At 40.7% G+C, this 20,223-nt stretch overlaps 1 protein-coding gene across 1 annotated transcript in view; it reads right to left on the bottom strand.

Annotated features, from left to right (window-relative positions):
- Positions 1-20,223, bottom strand: part of LOC124712512 (retinol-binding protein pinta-like) — a 304,107-nt gene that overhangs the window by 22,031 nt on the left and 261,853 nt on the right. Inside the window, exon 5 of the mRNA XM_047242822.1 lies at positions 2,894-3,004. Coding sequence (XP_047098778.1) covers positions 2,894-3,004 — 111 coding nt within the window. The remainder of the gene's footprint in view (positions 1-2,893; positions 3,005-20,223) is intronic.

Here is a 20,223-nt window from a genome sequence, read left to right as displayed (position 1 = left end):
CTATGTATCATGTGACAGTACCTCATTGCCACATTTAATCATTAATGGATTGGTTGAGGAGGTCTGATAGCATGGGCTAACCATTCACTGGATCAGAATATGTTGGACTACTTGGCTATGAAGATATTTAAAGGTATTGGTGTGTACTCTACCCACTGAAATGTGCAAAAGTTATGAGTGTGTGACCAATGCCTGTGATGCAGTTTGAATGAAGCCAGATGTGTCTGAAAGAGTGCATGACTCACTTTGAAGAAGGGCAGGAGGATGTGTGAAAATATGTGGTAACCATATGCAGCAGTGCATATAGTGCCTACTTCTATGCAAGAGAGATGGGTATGAGAGGAATGATTGAGCCACATGTTATGAGGTACTGGGCTATGGCACATATCATTATAGGAACATTTCTTCTGGTTTTGACCAATGGTACCTTCTGTAGGAATAAGTGTCATTTTTTAAAACACCATGTGTGTGAATTAGAGGGGAGTGGTTTTTTTAAATGTCTGTACAGTGGAACTTGACATAGTGAGTGTAATTCATTTCAGAATGTTATGCTGTGAAACAATCGTTAAGTGAAACAGTTTATCCTGTATAAATTAATGTAACATACAATAATGTGTTCCACGCAGAAAAAGTACTAAAAGTTTTATCTTATTGATGATATTTATTCAAAGAAAATTGTACATACGGTATTATGTACTTAACTATTTACAGTACATAACTAATTCTTTTTCACTAGGAAGCTATCTATAGTCATTTCTTTCTGCCAATGCTTCAACACCTGGTGAAAATACGACACAGCATTGTTGACAAATAAATTTGTATCATGCATAGTCACTGTTTTATTGAAGTGATGACTTTCCATGTATGATGCAACCAATTCCCATGCTTTCAGCATTCCTCTTATTGCACCAGAAGATTACTGCTTTGGAGTTACCACCACCACCTCCTCCTCCTCCTCCTTCTCCTCTGAAAAACTTCTCTCCACAACCTCCTGCTGTGAAACACACGGCAACTCCATAAGCTCTTAGGTGGTCATTTTTTGGCCATAACCTTCCACGAGCTCATCGATACCATTGTTATCCACTTCTAGTTTCATGCTCTTGGCCAAAGACACAATCTCGTTGACAACAAGCTCCACAGGTACTGACTCAAATGCCTCAGAGTCACATTCGGCAATGCACTCTGGCCAAATCTTCTTCCAAGCAGAAGTGTGAGTTCTCTTGGTAACCCCTTCCCTTGCCTATCCGATCATATTGATGCAGGCAACAATGTTGAAGTGATATTTCCAAAACACTCTGAGAGTAAGACTGGTAGCTTCAGTCAAGGAAATGCAAAAGAGTTCTTTAGTGTACCATTTCTTAAAGTTAGAAATAATCTGCTGGTCGATAGGTTGGAGTAACGCGAGTGGTGCTGAGAGGCAGAAATTGGATTTTGATGAATTGAAATTCTTCAAGGAGGTGGTCTTTTACGCCTGAAGAATGGGCAGCAGCATTGAGTGGCAGACTCATCTCAAGCAAATATTTATTCACTGAAGGACCAAACGCTTCACTGATCAAGTCACAAAAAAGATCACATGTACCCAAGCCTTGTGTTGGACCTCCACATCACATTTAACCTGCTCTTCTGGACTTCACACATCTTGAAGACTCATAGAGTTTCTGAATGGTAAACAAGCAGTGGTTTAATTTTCCAACTGCCACATGCATTAGCACAGCATAGCAGTATGAGAAAGTCTTTCACTGGATTGTGGCGGGGGAATGTATTCTCCTCTGGTGCTATAAAGGTACGCTTCAGCATCTTTTTCCAGAATAGCCCTGGCTCATCACAATTACAACTCCATTGCAGCAAATAACCTTCAGAATCTACGAACATCTTGAAGTTGCTGATGCAGTTCTCTGCTGCCTTTGTGTGAGAGCTGGCTGCTTTGCTGTGCCCCACAATGCTGTAGATGTCGGTTCTTCTCTTAAACTTCTCAAATCATTCATGGCTTCCCTTAAACATGTTTTTTTTTTTGGCTGCTGATGATCCTGGCATCTTATTAATGAGGTCAGCAAAAAATTATTCTCGCCTTCTCATAAATGATGTTTTCTCTAATAGTGTTGCCTTGCAATTGCTTTTCATTTATCCATATAAGGAGCAACATTTCAACAGCATCCAGAATATGAAACTATTGTTTAGATGCCCTTGCCACTTCCTTTGAAGCATTTGTCTCCTCAATTTTGTCCTTGTTCTTGAGGATTGTGCACATATTTGATGTAGACAAATTGTATGTGCGTGCAAAATCAGCAACACTCTCACCATGTTCGCTTTTTTCAACAATTTTAAGCTCCATATCTGAGGTCATTTTCTTTCTCTTGTGGTTATCTTCTTGTGGCTTTATCTTCAGGGACATTTCTACAATGGTTATTAAAATTTGCACACAAGAAACACTGCATGAACACTAGTTGAGAAAAATGTGTGATCACAAGCTTCACAATGATGGTAGCAGAAAGAGCGCTAAACCGAGACTGCAGTATGTACTAAATTCATTGTTCATATGCTGCTGCCAACAATGAAAGGTGTTCATATTGTTGAATGTTTTCCTGCTGCATGTGAACAGCTGGTAACATCACATTAAATTATTGTCACTCGTTATGTGAAACATTACTCATTAAGTGAGTCATTTTTTGCAATTTGTTTAGCTCATTATGTGAATTGTGCGTTACAGTAGGCGCTCATTAAGCCAGGTTCCATTGTAATGTAAAAATTAAATTACTATTCAATTTTGTACAGCAACTGTTTTTTTAGTATGTAATAGCTATACAAAGTGTATGGTACCCTTAAAAAAATAAATAAAATAGGTTGTAGATAATAACATTAAATGGAGCTAAATAAAAATATAATGAAGTCTCACCAGTTTTATGATTTCACTTTTTAGGAAGGGTTTCACAAGTGCTAACACTTTGTCAATGAAACCGACTGTGTTGATGACGTGAACCCCTTTCAGTCGGACAGGATGGCAGTCCTGTAAAAGAATAATCACCTTTTTATTGTGTTTCATTTAATTGCTGTCTTCACAATATTCTAAGTGAGATAGCTTTTTCTATTTAAATAATATGATGAATAAGCATTCCTGAAATAGATTACATGTGGAAAATGGAACATAAGCCATGATTGTACCAAAGTAAAAAACGAATGGAAGCTGGAAGATGAAATTTTTCAAAACTCATAATGATTAATATTACAGTCTATCTAAATGACAGTGGTCTGTTTCTGATGAAATAAAAGCAATGAAGAAACACAATAAATGCTCAAGTATAAAAAGTATGACCCAACTCCCATAGAACAAATAATCTTTGCAAACTGGACCTGCATCCTGCCTGCCAAATAAACAGAGATAAGGAATGTATAAGCGTGTACTAGAAAGTAATGCCTTTGAACTTTTAAAACTTTAGAAAATAAAACAAATGTTATTAATATTCTACATTTTATTCTTGATGCCTGTATATTTGCAGTCTTCTGTCACTAGAGGACTCTGAACTGTGTTGTGTAATGTGGCAATGTCTAATGTAATTATTTTAGTGCATGGGAAACAGTAGGCCATAATAAAGTTTTGAATTCAAAGAGTTCATCCACATGGAGCACCCTCTCCTTCAGGATGATAATGTCAGATTACACATGAATGCATTGACATCTGCAACAATCTGACACTCTGGATGGACTGTCATTGATCATACAGTCCTGATTTGGCCCATACAATATTTGTCTGTTTCCAAATCATCAAGAACACATTCCAAGACTTCACTTTGACAGCGATGAAGCAGTGCAAGCAGAGGTGGGGTTGTGGCTCCATCGACAAAGTTAAACATTCTAGAGTGATGATACTGATAAACTGTGGGTGTAACCAGTACTATATTATTGGGAAGAGGGAAAGGGGGAGGTGGGGACAACTCACAAGGGAACCTCCCCATCGCACCCCCCTCAGATTTAGTTATAAGTTGGCACAGTGGATAGGCCTTGAAAAACTGAACACAGATCAAACGAGAAAACAGGAAGAAGCTATGTGGAACTATGGAAAAAAATAAGCAAAATATGCAAACTGAATAGTCCATGGGCAAGATAGGCAACATCAAGGACAGCCTCAGCTTATGAGCGCTGTGGTCGCGAGGTTAGTGCGAGCAGCTGCGGAACGAGAGGTCCTTGGTTCAAGTCTTCCCTCGAGTGAAAAGTTTTCTTTCTTCATTTTCGCAAAGTTATGATCTGTCCGTTCCTTCATTGACGTCTCTGTTAACTGTAATAAGTTTAGTGTCTGTGTTTTGCGACCACACCGCAAAATCGTGCGATTAGTAGACGAAAGGACATGCCTCTCCAACGGGAACCGAAAACATTTGATCGCAAGGTCATAGGTCAACCGATTCCTCTACAGGAAAACACGTCTGATATATTCTATATGACACTGGTGACGGCATGTGCGTCACATGACAGGAATATGTTGTTGACCCATTGACCCACCTAACTTGTACACTTGGCGAATGGGTAAAAAGATTCTTGTACCTTGCCCGATTTAGGTTTTCTTGTGGATGTGATAATCACTCCCAAAAAAGTGATGAAAACATAAGAGTTTGTCACATAAACTGAAAATAAAAAATTAAACTTTTCACTTGAGGGTAGACTTGAACTAAGGACCTCTCGTCCTGCAGTTGCTCACGCTAACCACAGTACCACGGTGCTCAGGCGTTCATAGTGTCCTTGATGTTGCCTATCTTACACGTCAACTACTCAGTTTGTATATTTTGCTCATTTTTTTCATAGTTCCACACAACTTCTTCCTGTTTTCTCGATTGATATGTGTTCAGTTTTTCAAGGCCTATCCACTGTGCCAACTTATAACTAAATCTGATGGGGGTGCGATGGGGAGGTTCCCTTGTCAGTAGATAGGGTACACAAGACTGTCTAAATGGGAGACTCCCTTGTAAAAATGTGGAAAAAATTAGGACCTAAAACCAATCTTTGGAACATTTTTGATGTCTCAGACCACATATTTCAATGGAACTTAAAACTCGTGAAGGATGCCATTTTTAGCCTGGATTAAAATGTATTTTGCATATAATGAATATACAAATGTTATATAGTGTTAACATTTAAATTTATTGACAGTGTGTGCGCAATTATAATGGAAACTTTCAAAGTGAATAGTTTTTCAAACTAAAGTATGCTTGAATTATCACTCATTATTGTATCTACAAAGATAATTAAAACTTGGAATGCTGGCACATTAGTAAATGCCACAAACCATTAATTCTTACTGCATAAGAACTTTTAATATGTGTAATTGTTAAGCTTGGATGAGAATGCTGTGTTGTTTTTTGTCAACTAAGACTCAAAAATTGAAACTGCTTCTCAAAAAATATTGGGGGTGGGCGGCAGGGGAGAGGGTGAACACATCCCCACTGTCCCCCCTGGTGGTGATGCCCATGCAATAAACTGGTTTCTTGTTGGGAGAAATGTGTTCATTGCAAGGGTGACTATGTTCAGAAATAAATATGCAGACATGAAGAATAAAGATGTAGAATTTTAGTAAATTTTATTTTTATTTGAAATGCTTTAAGAATTTTCACATAAAAATTGGAGTCAGTAATTTTCAGCGTGGCCTCATAAGCTTCATCTAAAAAGCAATTCAATTAGCAAGATATAGTTCCTCATCAACAGTACATAATTTTTGCTAGAAATGCACTTAACTATTTCAGTGCTGACCACTTCTGTGAAAACTAAAGACACAACAACTTTTCTGTCAACTTAATTGATTTTGGCAAAACAATGTGGTGAAGTGTTTGTGACAAAGTTGTTTTATTCTTTGGCAGCTGAAATAAAATTCCTGACACAGAAATGTTGACTTAAAAACGAAATGACAATATTTAATCTTGAAAACTCTTTCTACTATTTTTTTTTTTGCTGTGACCTCATAAATACATATATTGTAAAAAAAATACAAACTAAACTAACTTTTTCGTTCTGTTGTATACATAATGAAATATGGTAATATGTACTCGTATACAATAATTAGTTACATTAAGAGCTTGTAATCTGATCTATTCCACATTTTTATGTCTTGAGAAATGATGCATGGAACAGATAACTGGTGAACTAACCTAAAACTTGACATGCAATCAAAATTTCAGTGGTATTTGGCCACAAATTGTGAGGCTTTTAACAATTAGCAACTGAAATTTTTATTTTCATTGGTAAAAAGTTCATCTTATTGCTGTGGTGCTCTAGACAGCAGGTACTGATGACACTACACACAATATATACAACATGAGGGTGCAGCAAGCTCAGCCTCTACAGTTTAAAAAACCATGGGATTTTGCAACCCCGGAACTCTGCAGCCAGGCCACGAGGTGGCGTACACAGCGATGCTAGAGCTCACTGACAAAAACGAAGCTCTTCATTCATCCACCGTGTCTCATAGGCCCACAAGTATCCATTTATGAGGAAGCTATTTAGGTTAGTACACGAGCTTCAGAAAGCAGGTCTGTTGCAGCCAGCAACTAGAACACCTTCACCTGTGCCATGGCAAGGAATCAGTTTGGACAGCACACCACCTTCACGACCGTGCAACTCTAAGTGTTCAGCAAGGTGCTGGCTGGGACATGGTATAATCTGGGACATGGTATAATTTGTACCGTTGTTCTACTGACCAACAAGATAGTGTCAGACTTAATGTTTTGTTGGGCTTTTAAATTTTTGTTGGGCTCTTGATACTTCAGTATGTGAAGTACCTATATACAGTATTATTCCAATTTTATATTGCAAACAAGCTTCAGACTTCGCACAATGTTACTACTGGTGTATGGGGAGTGATAAACTGTTTTAAATCAATCAGAGACAAATCCTGTATGGACTTTCTTATTGACCACAGTAGGATGGTAGTAAAAGACCACCTGGAAATTGCTAATATATTCAATGAATATTTTTCTTCAGTAGGGCAAGCTATCAATGACAACCAAAACAACTTGCAGTATATTTTTAAAGGCAATCCATTTGAGCATAGCATATATCTAGCCCCCACAAATTGCTAAGAAATCATTAACATCATTAGCTCTCTAAAATTGTTCAGTTCCACAGGGCACAATGGCCTAATTATTAATATATTAAAAGTGTGTAGACAAAATGTCTCTGTACCTCTGTCTGTGGCAAGAAATAATGTAATTGAATCAGGCACCTCCCAAGATACACTAAAAATAGCTCATGTAACACCAATCTTTAAAAAAGGTGAAAAACTCAAGATTCAAAACTACAGACAAATCTCAATACTTCCTGTCTTTTGCAGAATATTTGAAAAAGTCATATATAACAGAATTATAAACTTTCTCCTGGTGCACAACCTAATGTTTGAAAATCAAAATGGGTTCTTAAAATGTAATTCAACTAGCACAACAGCTGCTCAGTTAACTGAAGAGACAACAAATGGCATCGAGAACAAGCAACATGTCGCATGTATAAAGCTTGACCTTGAGAAAGCCTCTGACTGTGTAAATGCCACCATCTTATTAGATAAGCTATGCAACATTCACATCAAAGAGACTGCTCATGACCTAATAAAATCTTACATGAGTAACCAAAAACAATTTGTACTGCTTGAAACTGAAAGTTGTGTTCACAAATCCAAAATCACGATAAAAAATATGGAGTGCCCAAGGGCTTAGTATTGGGTCCTCTTCTGTTTTTGATTTATGCAAATGACATAAGACATTGCACTCAAAGTTCCAAGATAGTTCTGTATGCAGATGATACATCCATTGTGTGTAAAAATAAAACATCATTTAATGGACTAGAGACCCACTGTGATAATGCGACAAATGAAACTGTTCAATACTTTAATGAAAGCCACTTAAATGTAAGCAGAAGTAAAACGTGTCTCATGGAGTTTAACAAAGTAGTTTTAGTAATGAAATTAAACTATACATAGGCAATGAAGTAGGAAAAAAAGAGTTTGGTGTAATATACCTCAGTTTAACAATTCAAGAAATCTAAAATGGGACACACATGTTGACACTCTAGCATATAAGTTGTTTAAGAATACATTTGCAATTAATATGATTAGCAAGTTCTGCAAAGACACTGTTGTCCTAAAGACTGCATGGCATGCTCTGTTTTCCTCTCACCTGAATGACAATAGAAATTTGGGGAATACTACCAAAGCAAATCTGAATAAGCTATTGCTACTTCAGAAAAGAGCTACAAGAATTATCTGTGGAGCAAACTGTAAGGAATCATTCTGTGACTTGTTTCAAAAAACTGATGAGCTAACTATAGTAAACATGTACATTTTAAAAGCCATATTACTTGTTAAAAGATTGCAGCCCAACATTTGCTCTGATTTGTATCAGTACAACACCAGAAATAAAGAAAAATTGTACATCAGCAGACACAAAACAGCAGTCTATGAAATGGGTTCACAATATACAGGTTTAAAGTTAGCCAGTGCACTGCCTAGTATAGTTATGATCCTGCCCACAATGAAACTTAAATGTCAGCTAAAATAATTCCTGTTACAAAATCCCTTATACACCTTAGAAGGCTACCATACTTACATGCAGAAAATGAGGTGCTTCAAAAAATATGTAAAAAGTGTTTAACAAACCATTTTATTTGCATTTTGATCATATTGTTTATCAGTTAGTGTGCTATGCACTAAGAATTTTAGACTGTTTTATAGATATGCAATGAATCACTCAATGTTGAATAAAGTATTATTATTATTATTGTTGTAATTTTACAAAGCAGACACTTATGTCACACTGATATCACTCACATAGGGACTGTGATTAGGAACCCTTCTGTTCATGCTGTATATTAATGACCTTGCAGACTGTTTGCAGATGATGCAGTTATCTATGGTGAATGACTGTCTGAAAGAGACTGCATAAATACTCAGTCAGATCTTGATAGGATTGCCGTATGGGCAATGTGAATGACTAAGCAATCTCCTTTGTAGTGATTGCACTTCTCCAGTATTCCCCCAATGAATCAAAGCCTACCACCTGCTTCACCCACAGTGGAGATTATATGATCACTTCATTTCATATCCCTACAAAGTGTTACACCCAGGTATTTGTGTGAGTTTGTTTCAACTGTGACTCATTGATATTATAGTCATAGGATACAACATTTTCTCATTTTGAAAAGTGCGCAGTTTTATATTTCTGTACATTTACAGCAATTAGGATACGGAATATTAGGATAATTACAACAGGCACAGAGGTATTCAAACAATCATTCTTCCTGCACTCCATACATGAATGGAATGGGAAGAAACCCTAATAGCTGGTACATTGGGACATACCCTCCGCCATGCACTTCCCAGTGGTTTTCAGAATACAGATGGAGATGTAGAATGAGTTTCTTCAATCTTGCAACTTCAGTGTGATTAAAAAACAGAAGATTTTCATTGCTGCTTATACCAATTTCCAATGGTGTAGTTAGGCTGGAACCTAAGAGACAGATTAAATGTCAGTAGAGCTATTCTGAGGGCAATACATCAGGCGGCACTGTTACAGACTTTCTGGATTTCTTATGATGACATGAACAATAGCCAGTCAGCAACCAATACTCCTGGCAACTGTGAGAGGCAGATCATCATGTTACTCAAGAGAGGACATTAAATTGTTTGTGCTGTTGAGCCATGTGGCATTATCTTTGGCCATGAAACGTGATGTCATTGATGCACTGAACAATACGAAATAGAGACAAGTTGTGATTCATACATTTGAGAATAACAGTGACTTACATACTTACAACGCTAGAGGGAAAAATTGCCTGTTATTTCAAAATTTTTGATCATTTGCCCAATAATATAAAATTTCAAGCAAAGCAAGTTTTAAGTCTACTTCAATGTCATTTCTCGTGGATAACTCCTTCTATACCATTGATGAATTTCTGCTTAAAAATTGGTATCCAGTAACAAAAATAAATAAGTAAATAAATAAATAAATGAAAATAAGTCTAGTCAGATAAGTAGGACTAAAAAGTGTTAATTAATGTTAATACTAATCAGGTATACATATCCTGTAAACTGACTCATTTGATGTCATTTCAATAAAAGAATTGTTCAGATGATGTACAGAACTTGAAACATATATTCCAAGTCAACTAAATCAATAAATTTCACAGGTATTTTTTGGACATTGCTACACATTACTCCCTCTCATTGTCACTCCCACACTAGTGATAGATACGAAATTTGGTTGCAATTGCTTCAGGCATTCCTGAGTTACTGGTAAGCTTATGTTATATGCCCTTTTAATCCCAAATCCACTGCCTTAGGTGTCACGCATTGTCACAGTAAATTTTTCCAGACGGCAAGTTACGTGTGTGCCAATATTGGCACAGAGATATGGTGATATGTCGCCTGCCCTTTCCCCAACTCAAGGGGTGAAACATCATTGTGACTGTCATCAATAAATCTAGTGGCCCTGAAAAATATAGATTTAGTGTTAATATTGGGCATTATCAAATACTTTTACATGTCATGTTTGCTCACCCCAACCTCCACATCCCTAGGAGTGAATGGGGTATTAATCCCATAATATGTTTATCCAAATAATGAGTCCTGTATATACAGAATTTGACAGAAACTGCTCCAGACGTTCCTGAGTTAAGCTCCTATGTAACATCCTTTTCACCTCCATGCCTATGGATAGCCTGTTCTCACTCCAAAGAAACCTTCGCAGGCATGAGCACAACAACTCGCCAAAGTTTCATCATAATCGAAGGAATGGTATATGAATGCATAGAAGACAAACAAATGAATATTCATTTTTATATACACTAAAACAAAAAATAGGCACCACAAAATAATTATCAGAATAGGATGGAAACCAATAGAGGTGATGAACATGTACAGCCAAACAAATAATTTCAATTTCAGAAAAAAATGTATGATTTTGTTAAGAGAAAGTGCTTCATAAATTGAGCAAGTCAGTAACACATTGGCGTGATTGGCAGAGTTGTTAGATGCCCTCGTGAGGGATATTGTACTGAATTCTGTCCAAATGGCACATTAGATCATCAAACTCCTGAGATGATTGGAGGCGCTACCCATAATGCCCAAATTTTTTCGATTGATCAGAGGTCCAGCAACCTTGCTGGCCGAGAGCAGGCATTATCTTGCTGAAATATAAGCCAAGGATGGCTTACTATGAACGGCAATGAAATGGTTCATAGAATATAGTTAACGTTCCGCTGTGCTATAAGGGTGCCATGGATGACAACGGAAAGGGGGCTTGCTACGAAAAGAAATGGCAACCCCCACCATCACTCTCGGTTGTTGGACCATATGGTGACCAACAGTCAGGTTGGTACCTCACTGCTGGCAGGGGCGTTTCCACACATTTCTTCGGCCTGGTACCTCATTGATTGGAGCAGGATTGTCTTCAGTAATGAGTCCCGCTTCTGAGCGGTGATGACCAGCAACGACGTGTCTGGAGACACAACAGACAGCAGTGGGATACCAACCTGACTGTCACGTGCTTTACGGCCAGACAACCAACAGTGATGGTCTGGGGTGCTATTTCCATTCATAGTAGAACCCTTTTGGTCATCATCTGTGACAGCCTTACAGCAGAGCAGAACGTTGAAGATATTCTGTGCTCTGTTTTGTTGCCCTTCATGGCAAGCCATTCTGGGCTTACGTTTCAGCAAGATAATGCCCACCTGCATGCGGTGAGAGTCATCATGCATGCCAAATCCTACATTGGCGTTATGGGCAGGGCCCTCCAAGCATCTCAGGCTCTGAATATCTTAGAATATAGTTAACATACCACTGTATCCCTCGGAGGACAGCCAGCAACACTATCAATCAATGTCAATGCAAATAATTGCTTGCGTAAGGGCCAGAGGTGGACCAGTGTGTTACTGACTTGCTCAATCTGTGAAGCTCATTCTCGTGAATAGATGATCCAGCTTTTCTAAAATTGCAATCATTTGTTTGTGTGTACATTTAAACGTATGAGATGAACAGCAAGGTTCCCATCACTCGACTCTGGGTCACATCCTGAAGTTACTTCTACAACTGTCAAAGCTACTTCGACAATTGTCAATGACTCTCCGTCTGCAATAACATATTACATCCTCCATACCAAGAAATTCTTAGTCCAGTCGCAAATTTCGCTTGATATTCTCACACCATCGTACTTTCGATAATAAGTGTATGTGTGGTACTGAGTCAAATGCATAGTAAAGTAATAACTCCAATCATGGTTAGGTGAAGGTCAGCTATTGTTTAATGCGTCCTGCCTCTCATGCTTCAACTGTGTGTGTTGGGTCGACTGTTGATTTGATAAGCCTATAAGAGGAGAGAGAGAGATAAAATGTGTGGAAGTTGCCACGGATTTGATCTATTCACTGATCTGGGTAATGTGCATTATGTTCGCTCAGCCATACACACTGAAAACGTGCGGGAGCACCAATGGTGGTTAACCTTTCAAGCACAGGCATGGGCTCTGCAGTACCAGAGTCTCTGCAACCTCATTGCCCAAATTCTCGGGAGACATTTCACTGTTAGCAGGTTTGAATGGACATTAATGACACTGTTTATGATTGCTGATGCATAATGTAATCGTATAGCGCAACACGCAGCGTACTAACTTTTGAATTAGGGAGGTGAGCTGGAACCTGATCGAATCTGTGCACCAGACTAATGATGATGGACTGGTCCACTGGCCAGCTTGAGCGTGGTTTTTAGGCTGTTTTCAATGCTCGTTTAGGCAAAAGCTATGTTGGTCTCTGGATTTCGTCTCGACGCATAGGATACAAAACAGTTAAAAAACAACACAGAACGTAGTTTACACTATTCACAGACAGGTGGCGCACACGATTTCCCCTCCAAGTTACCTTGACGAGTCCAGCGTCAAGACAAGCATCCGGCCAATTAAATGAAATATGACAAATCCTCAAAAGGTGAACCCTATACTAGAAAGGATAAAAACTAAAGAAAAGGAGGTGATTATGTATGCTTAACTGTGTGGTAAAGTACACGTGTTCCCACCAGTCATCATGTGAGCTTATACAGTGGGCGCAGGAACATTGTCGAACGTGATCAGTTTGGTGGTTATGTTGTGGGGAGGCCTAATACTGCCTGGGTGTACTGGCTTCAAAACATTCAATGAGGTACTCTGACTGGTCAACGTTACTGTGATGCTGTACTCGTTCCCGATTTGCATCTTTTCAGGGGTGCATTCAGCCCTGACTTAATATTTATCAATTATCACACAGAACCGCGCAGGAAGAGGTGCTCTTGGAACGAGAGGATATTCGACAGACGGACTGGCCTGTCCGTTCTCCCGACTTAAATCCCATTGTGCACTTGTGGGATGCACTGAGGAGACCTATTGCAGCACATCCACTTGTACCAATGACCATCTGGCAATTGTCAACCACACAGGTAGAGGAATAGAACGCCCAATCACAAGAACTCCTTACCTACATTGAGGTCTGCATGGGAACACGTTACAGAGCTTGCACTGCCATCTCATGTGATTACACACCCTGTTAAGAACCAAGTACTGGCTTTTGTAATGTCCAGCGGGCCATCATAAATCACCGTGACCTCAGTTTAATTGTTGTCTTTGAATAAAAATGCCATATCTGTTCGTCTCATGGCGTATTCCTTTCAATTACCTCCTGTACTACTCTATGTATGGTCCATGTTTCATGAAGTTACATTACTTGACAGTGACACACGATGCAAAAGTTACTTTTCCTTAAGGTTTGCTCGCCAATGTAGTTATCATAATATGGCCCCACATTTGCTGTGATGGAAATATGTGCCACTAGGTACGTACTATGATCACATGTAATTCACAAAGAAGGAAGAAAGGAAGATTCGGTTTAACTTGCCATCGACGTCGAGATCATTAGAGATGGACCACAAGCTCGTATTGACAAGGGTGGGAAGGAAATTGGCCGCGCCCTTTCAAAGGAATCACCCCAGCATTCGCCTGTAGCGATTTAGGAAAATCACGGAAAATCTAAATCTGGATGGCCAGATGCGGGTTTGAACTGTCGTTCTCCCAAATGCGAGTACAGTGTGTTAACCACTGCGCCATTTCGCTCGGTACATGTAATTCACATAGCCAGTAATGTGGACACGTTGCTGCATTTCTGACGGCTTAAGGTCGGTTGCTGCATCCTATCTTTGAAGTTTCTGTGATATCGTCTTTCAACAAGATAATGCAAGACGGTTTGTTGTCCGTGATGTCCTAATCTAACTCGACACACAACTGTTTTACTGCTAACCTGGCCAGTATATTCCCCAGACTGCTGGCCCGCTGAAAACATGTCACGGATTTCCGAGAGACTGGTGCACCATCATTCAGCCACCACTACGATTGACAAACTATGTCATTCATTTGAAGCAGCGTGAAATGGAATACCCACATCTGTCATGATGCCCGGGCGTTTAGGGCATTTGTTGCTGTTAGAGCTGGATGCCCTGTATACCAAGTATCACGCCCTGTGCACCCCCAAAACTACAAATTTAATTATGTAGCAGGTGGTTATAATATGTAGCAGGTGGTTATAATTAAACTTTCCCTATATAACACGTTATAACACGGAAACTAATTACCGTAGGCGTACCAAACTCGGCAGCATTAATGTCCATAGTATGCGGCGCATGATTTCCATGCGTCACAACGCCACTGTCCGGTTCCAACTATGGCCACCAGGTGCCCTGATCAGTCATCGTGATTCATAGTCTCACACACCTAATCAGTCGCAGTGCATTTCTTGACATGTCGATATGAGCTTGGACAAAGGAAGCAGGTCGTTATTGGTGAAGCACTATTATCAAAACAACAGTAATGCTGCAGCTCCACTTCGAGAATATCGCCGGCTGAAAGGATTATGCAAAGATTCTCTTTCACCGCCTGCTGTGCGGAGCATGAAAAAGAAGTTCGAAACAACTGGAAAACCGGGCGTCGTTTCGGGAAGAGGTCGACGACCGGTTGCACCACAAGTGGTTGATGAAGTCGCTGTTCATATGTCAGAAAATGCTGCGCGCAGTTCCCGTTCGTCAGGCTCCGCACGTGCTGTGTCACCGCAGTTGAAAATTCTGGGATTCAGTGTATGAAAGGTCCTTCGAACTATTCTCAAATAACATCTCTACAAGATCCATATCGTACAACAGCTTGCACCACAGGACACACAACGACGTGATGACTTGGCTCTCCACTTTCTCGCAAAGAATGAAGTTGACGAGGGCTGGCCCTGGACCATCCTATGGACAGATGAAGCTCATTTGTCTCTGATGGGTGAGGTAACCACACAGAATTACCGACTGTGGGGATCTCCACCTCCAGTCACTGTGCATGAATTTCCTCTATATGGTGAACGTGTCACGGTATGGTGTGGCTTCACGCCTACATTCGTCATTGGTCCTTTCTTTTTTGAGCAGATCGGCGCTCAACGACCAAAGACGTGCAGTGTCACTGGCCAGCGTTACTGCGATATGTTTGCCAGCATGTCATACCCGGCCTACAGGAGAAAGACCCATTGAACTCAACAGTTTTCACACAAGATGGGGTCCCAACGTACGTCGCTCGTGATGTTCACCGGCTTCTCCGAAACACATTTGGAAACGATTGAATTATCAACCGATCGTTTCCAAATGCTTGGCCGACACGATCATGCTACCTGTAATTTCTGGTTGCGGGGTGACCTGAAGGACAGGGTTTACCAGGGGAACATTCACACATGTGCTGATATGAAGTGCAGCATATCAAGAGAGGTAGCTAGCATACCTACGGACATGCTTCGTTCTGCTGTGCAGGAGGCAGTCCTACGCTTTCACTCTCTTTTGGACACTGATGGGCATTATATCGAGCCCCTTTTGTAGCAGCAATGGTACCGATTTGTAATGAATGGTATGATGCACCGTAGCAGCACATTAAAAATATTTCAGCTGAATTGATTCAGCATGATTTCCCCACATCCTTGACATTAATGTTACCAAGGTTGGTACGCGTACGGTAACTAGTTTGCGTGTTATAACGTGTTAAAGGGGGAAAGTTTAATTATAACAACCCGGTATTGTTCCTACATTACTGTATAGACACGATAAGTTATTTGCTATCCTACAACGTACAGAAATTTTAATGATTCAAATGGCTCTGAGCACTATGGGACTTAACATCTGAGGTCATCAGTCCCCCAGAACGTAGAACTACTTAAACCTAACTAACCTAAGGACATCACACACATCCATGCCCGAGGCAGGATTCGAACCTGCGACCGTAGCCGTCTCGCGGTTCCGGACTGAAGCGCTTAGAACCGCTCGGCCACCGCGGCCGGCTGTCCTTAGGTTAGTTAGGTTTAAGCAGTTGTAAGTTCTAGGGGACTGTTGTTGATAATTCTTCCGGGTTATATGGCTTGAAAAATGGACTCTTTCAGCTAGAAAAATGGTTCAAATGGCACTGAGCACTATGGGGCTTAACTTCTGATGTCATCAGTCCCCTAGAACTTAGAACTACTTAAACCTAACTAACCTAAGGACATCACACACATCCATGCCCGAGGCAGGATTCGAACCTGCGACCGTAGCGGTCGCGAGGTTCCACATTGTAGCGCCTAGAAACGCTCGGCTACCCTGGCAGGCGAAATTTTAATGAGCAGCAGATACCGATCCATAGAAAATAAAAATTATTAAAGCAGAAAAACCGGTGAGTATATGCCTATAGCCTACGTTGTTCCTCATTCTACTTCGCGGACGGTCAGGTGTAAACGCTACCGGCAGCTGAGTGTTCTCACCGGCCTGTGGAACACTGCACCGCACGGAACGCAACGAGGGTGGTCTGACCAAGGTCACGTTTCCGCTGTTTTGTGCTTTGGGGAAGTCAGCACCTGGGCGAGTGACGCTCCAGCGAACCTGAGTTCAATGCCATCCAGGTGTGTGCCGTAGCGGAACCAGGGCCAAGGTCAGTAATACAGTGTCAGATGGCGTAGGTGGAGCAGACTCGCGGAAGCCGTGTCTGAGGAGAGCGCGAGGACAAGCTACTGCCAACTCCTCTCGCGACGAGGCTATCCATGCCCGGAAGAAATATTGTGTAGAACAAGGGAAGAACCGTTGCTTAATGACAGTGCTGTACTGGCTTGCTAGTATCGTGGGCTGGAAATCCCTCCGCAAGACTACGTGAGGGTCGCAGAAAAAAAAATAGGTCACATTATTTGTTTCACAATCATTCATTTTTTTGTAAAGCCCCGACGCCCGTTTTGTAAAGGTTTCGCCGATACTGCTGTGGAGGTCGAGATGCCACTGTTAAGGTAGGCCGAGTTTGTGAGTTCGAGAAACGGCTTCTGGTGCAGTACACCGCTAAGGCAATTTCTCTCTCCCACTGTCACACAGCAATGCCCCAGGGTCAGGTATCAGGATTGGAGTACAAAGGCTCTACACAACTCCAACAAATCAGTAACGAAGTCACACAAATGAGTTAAAAGGCTTACTTATCTTTGTGACTAGTTGAAATATGAAGTCTGCAAACTGCTTGTCATGTAACACAAAAACAGCCCCTCAATGGCTAAGTGCAAATAGTCGTAGGTAAACTTCACAGTACATAGCAAATGCTATTACAACAACTGTCTGGTGAGTTCTAAGAGTTCACTAACGACGTTCTCCGCCTAAGTCTGCCCTGGATAATGATCTATAACCAAGTGGGCGAGTGCTGCTCTTTTATCTTCCGAATAGGCTTCTGTCCGTTGTCGTCTAGTCATTGGCGGACTGTTCTCGGCCGGCAATTGGCCGAGGTGAAGTCGATATCTTCATACTCAGCGCCGCCCGTGGCGCTGATGGAACTCGGGCAAGTGGCGAGTCTCTATGGCACTCACACCAACTCGCATTTTTGCGCCTGTTGTGCTTTTGCCCTGGCTGTGTCCTGTTCGGACGACACATCACATTTAATTTAAATTTCATACCTTTCTTGTATCATTATTAACCTATGGTCGTGGACTAAATTCTTACTGTTTCACATAAATACATAACTTATTGCTTACCTTCGTCCCAAAATGTTCAACGCACTACTGAGTAGGATGATAAAGCTCACTGACGCAGCGGTGTTCTTTAAATTAGCACTGGAGACTAAAAAATGTCGTTCCCTGCAGGTCCACGTGGAGCTAATGTTGCCGAGACTGCAATGTCGCGTACGTACAAAAATAATGTGCCGTGAGATAAGTTACTATTTTAAATTGGGATCCCCCGAACCCCAGTTCCAGTTAGTCTAGCGTGGCTCAAAATAACTAACTTTACAAGGGTCCTCCCTTCCCTTTCCGGAAGGGAATGAAAGATGAGAAAAAAATTAAAAAAAGGAAAGAATTACACTATCAGTCTTGCCCTCCTTCTTGTCAGTGTTTTTCATATATTCCTCTCTTCGCCGGTTCTGCGAAGAACTCTCAACAGTCCACATCATCAACGAGCTCTATAGCACCACACACCCAACGCTTCTACTTGACTCTTTTCCGGTTCTCCACAATCTTTGATTAGCGTTCATACAATGCTATGCTCCAAACGTACATTCTTGTAAATCCCTTCCTCAGATAGGAGGATCTTTGACGCTAGAAGACTTCTTTTGGCCAAAAAGGCCCTCTTCGCCTGTGTTAATCTGCTTTCTGTCTTCCTCGCTCAGTTCGTCACGTGTTATTTTGCTTCCAAGGCAGCAGAATTCCACAACTTCGTGGCCCCCAAGTTTGATGTTAAGTTTATGGCTAATCTCAACACTTCCGTCTTTCTTCGGTTTACTCTCAATCTAAGGTAAGGGGACAACAGACAATTCAGCCCATTCAGCAGATCATGTTCAAATGGTTCCAATGGCTCTGAGCACTACGGGACTTAACATCTGAGGTCATCAGTCCCCTAGAACTTAGAACTACTGAAACCTAACTAACCTAAGGACATCACACACATCCAGGCCCGAGGGAGGATTCGAACCTGCGACCGTAGCAACAGCGCGGTTCCAGGCTGAAGCGCCTAGAACCGCTCGGCAACAGCGGCCGGCGCAGATCATGTAATTCGTCTTCACTTTCACAGAGGATAGCATTGTCACCAGTGAATATCATCATTGATATCCTTTCTCCCTGAATTTTAATCCCATTCCTGAAACTTTTTTTTTAAAATTTCCATTATCGCGTCTTCAATGGATAGACTGAACAATAGGGGCGAAAGACTACACCCCTGTATTATTATATTCTTTGTAATTCGATCGCTGCGTTCTTAGCTTTTCATTCTTGTCTTTCTCTTGCTCCTCGTACAAACTGTGTTTCAGCTGTCTTTCTTTACAGCTTACATCTATTTTCTCAGAATTTCGGACGCTTTTTCCATGTTGGCAAATCGTCTGAAGGTGTCTTGACTTTTTTTCAGGTCTTGATTCCATTATCATTCGTTACGTCAGAGCTGCCTCTCTGGCGCCTTACCTTTCCTAAAGCCAGACTAATTGTCATCTAACAGATTCTCAGTTTTGTGTATGGAATGGTTTAAAGTAGAATGACCATATTAAAATAATAGTAGGAAACGCAGAAGCCAGACTGAGATTCACTGCAAGAACACCTCAGAAAGGGTGGTCCTTCCACGAAGGAGCTAGCTTACAAAACACTCATTCGACCGCTACTTTTAATATTGTTCGTCAGTTTGCGACTCTTGGCACGTAGGATTCATAAATACGTAAGATCCAAAGAAGAGCAACGCGTTTCGTCACAGCTTTGTATAGTAATCAAGAAAGCCTCATATAAGTCCAACAGGAGGCGCTACAGAGCGTAGCCTTGCAAACGTCACGAGTTCGAGTCTTGGTCCGGCACACAGTTTTAATCTGCTAGGAAATTTCATATCAGCGCACACTCCGCTGCAGAGTGAGGATTTCAGTCTGGAAACTATATTTTGTTTAATGAGGACTTTTTCACAATTAGTCTCGGTGAAAACTACATTACTGTATCTTCAACACCTGAAGTGAACAGCTTAGCTGAATCCCCGTGTTCTGATTAAATTTGATCATTAGTAGACGCATGCATAGTCCTGACCTCTTGAAACCTAACACACCTCATTTCGTCCGCTTACAGTAAATGGAAGACTCAGAATAAGGATGTTCGCAAGAGGAAACATTATATTCCAAGTGAATATTAAATACGCGGTAATCTCCACTGAAGATACTGAAGTAATTCTTCGAAACGTGTCTTAAAATTTAAATAAGTAAAAATGGAGGT

The sequence above is a fragment of the Schistocerca piceifrons genome, chromosome 8 (genome assembly GCF_021461385.2).
Source record: "Schistocerca piceifrons isolate TAMUIC-IGC-003096 chromosome 8, iqSchPice1.1, whole genome shotgun sequence".
In the NCBI taxonomy this organism is placed as follows: domain Eukaryota; kingdom Metazoa; phylum Arthropoda; class Insecta; order Orthoptera; family Acrididae; genus Schistocerca; species Schistocerca piceifrons.
This window is presented reverse-complemented; position numbering and strand designations above follow the sequence as displayed.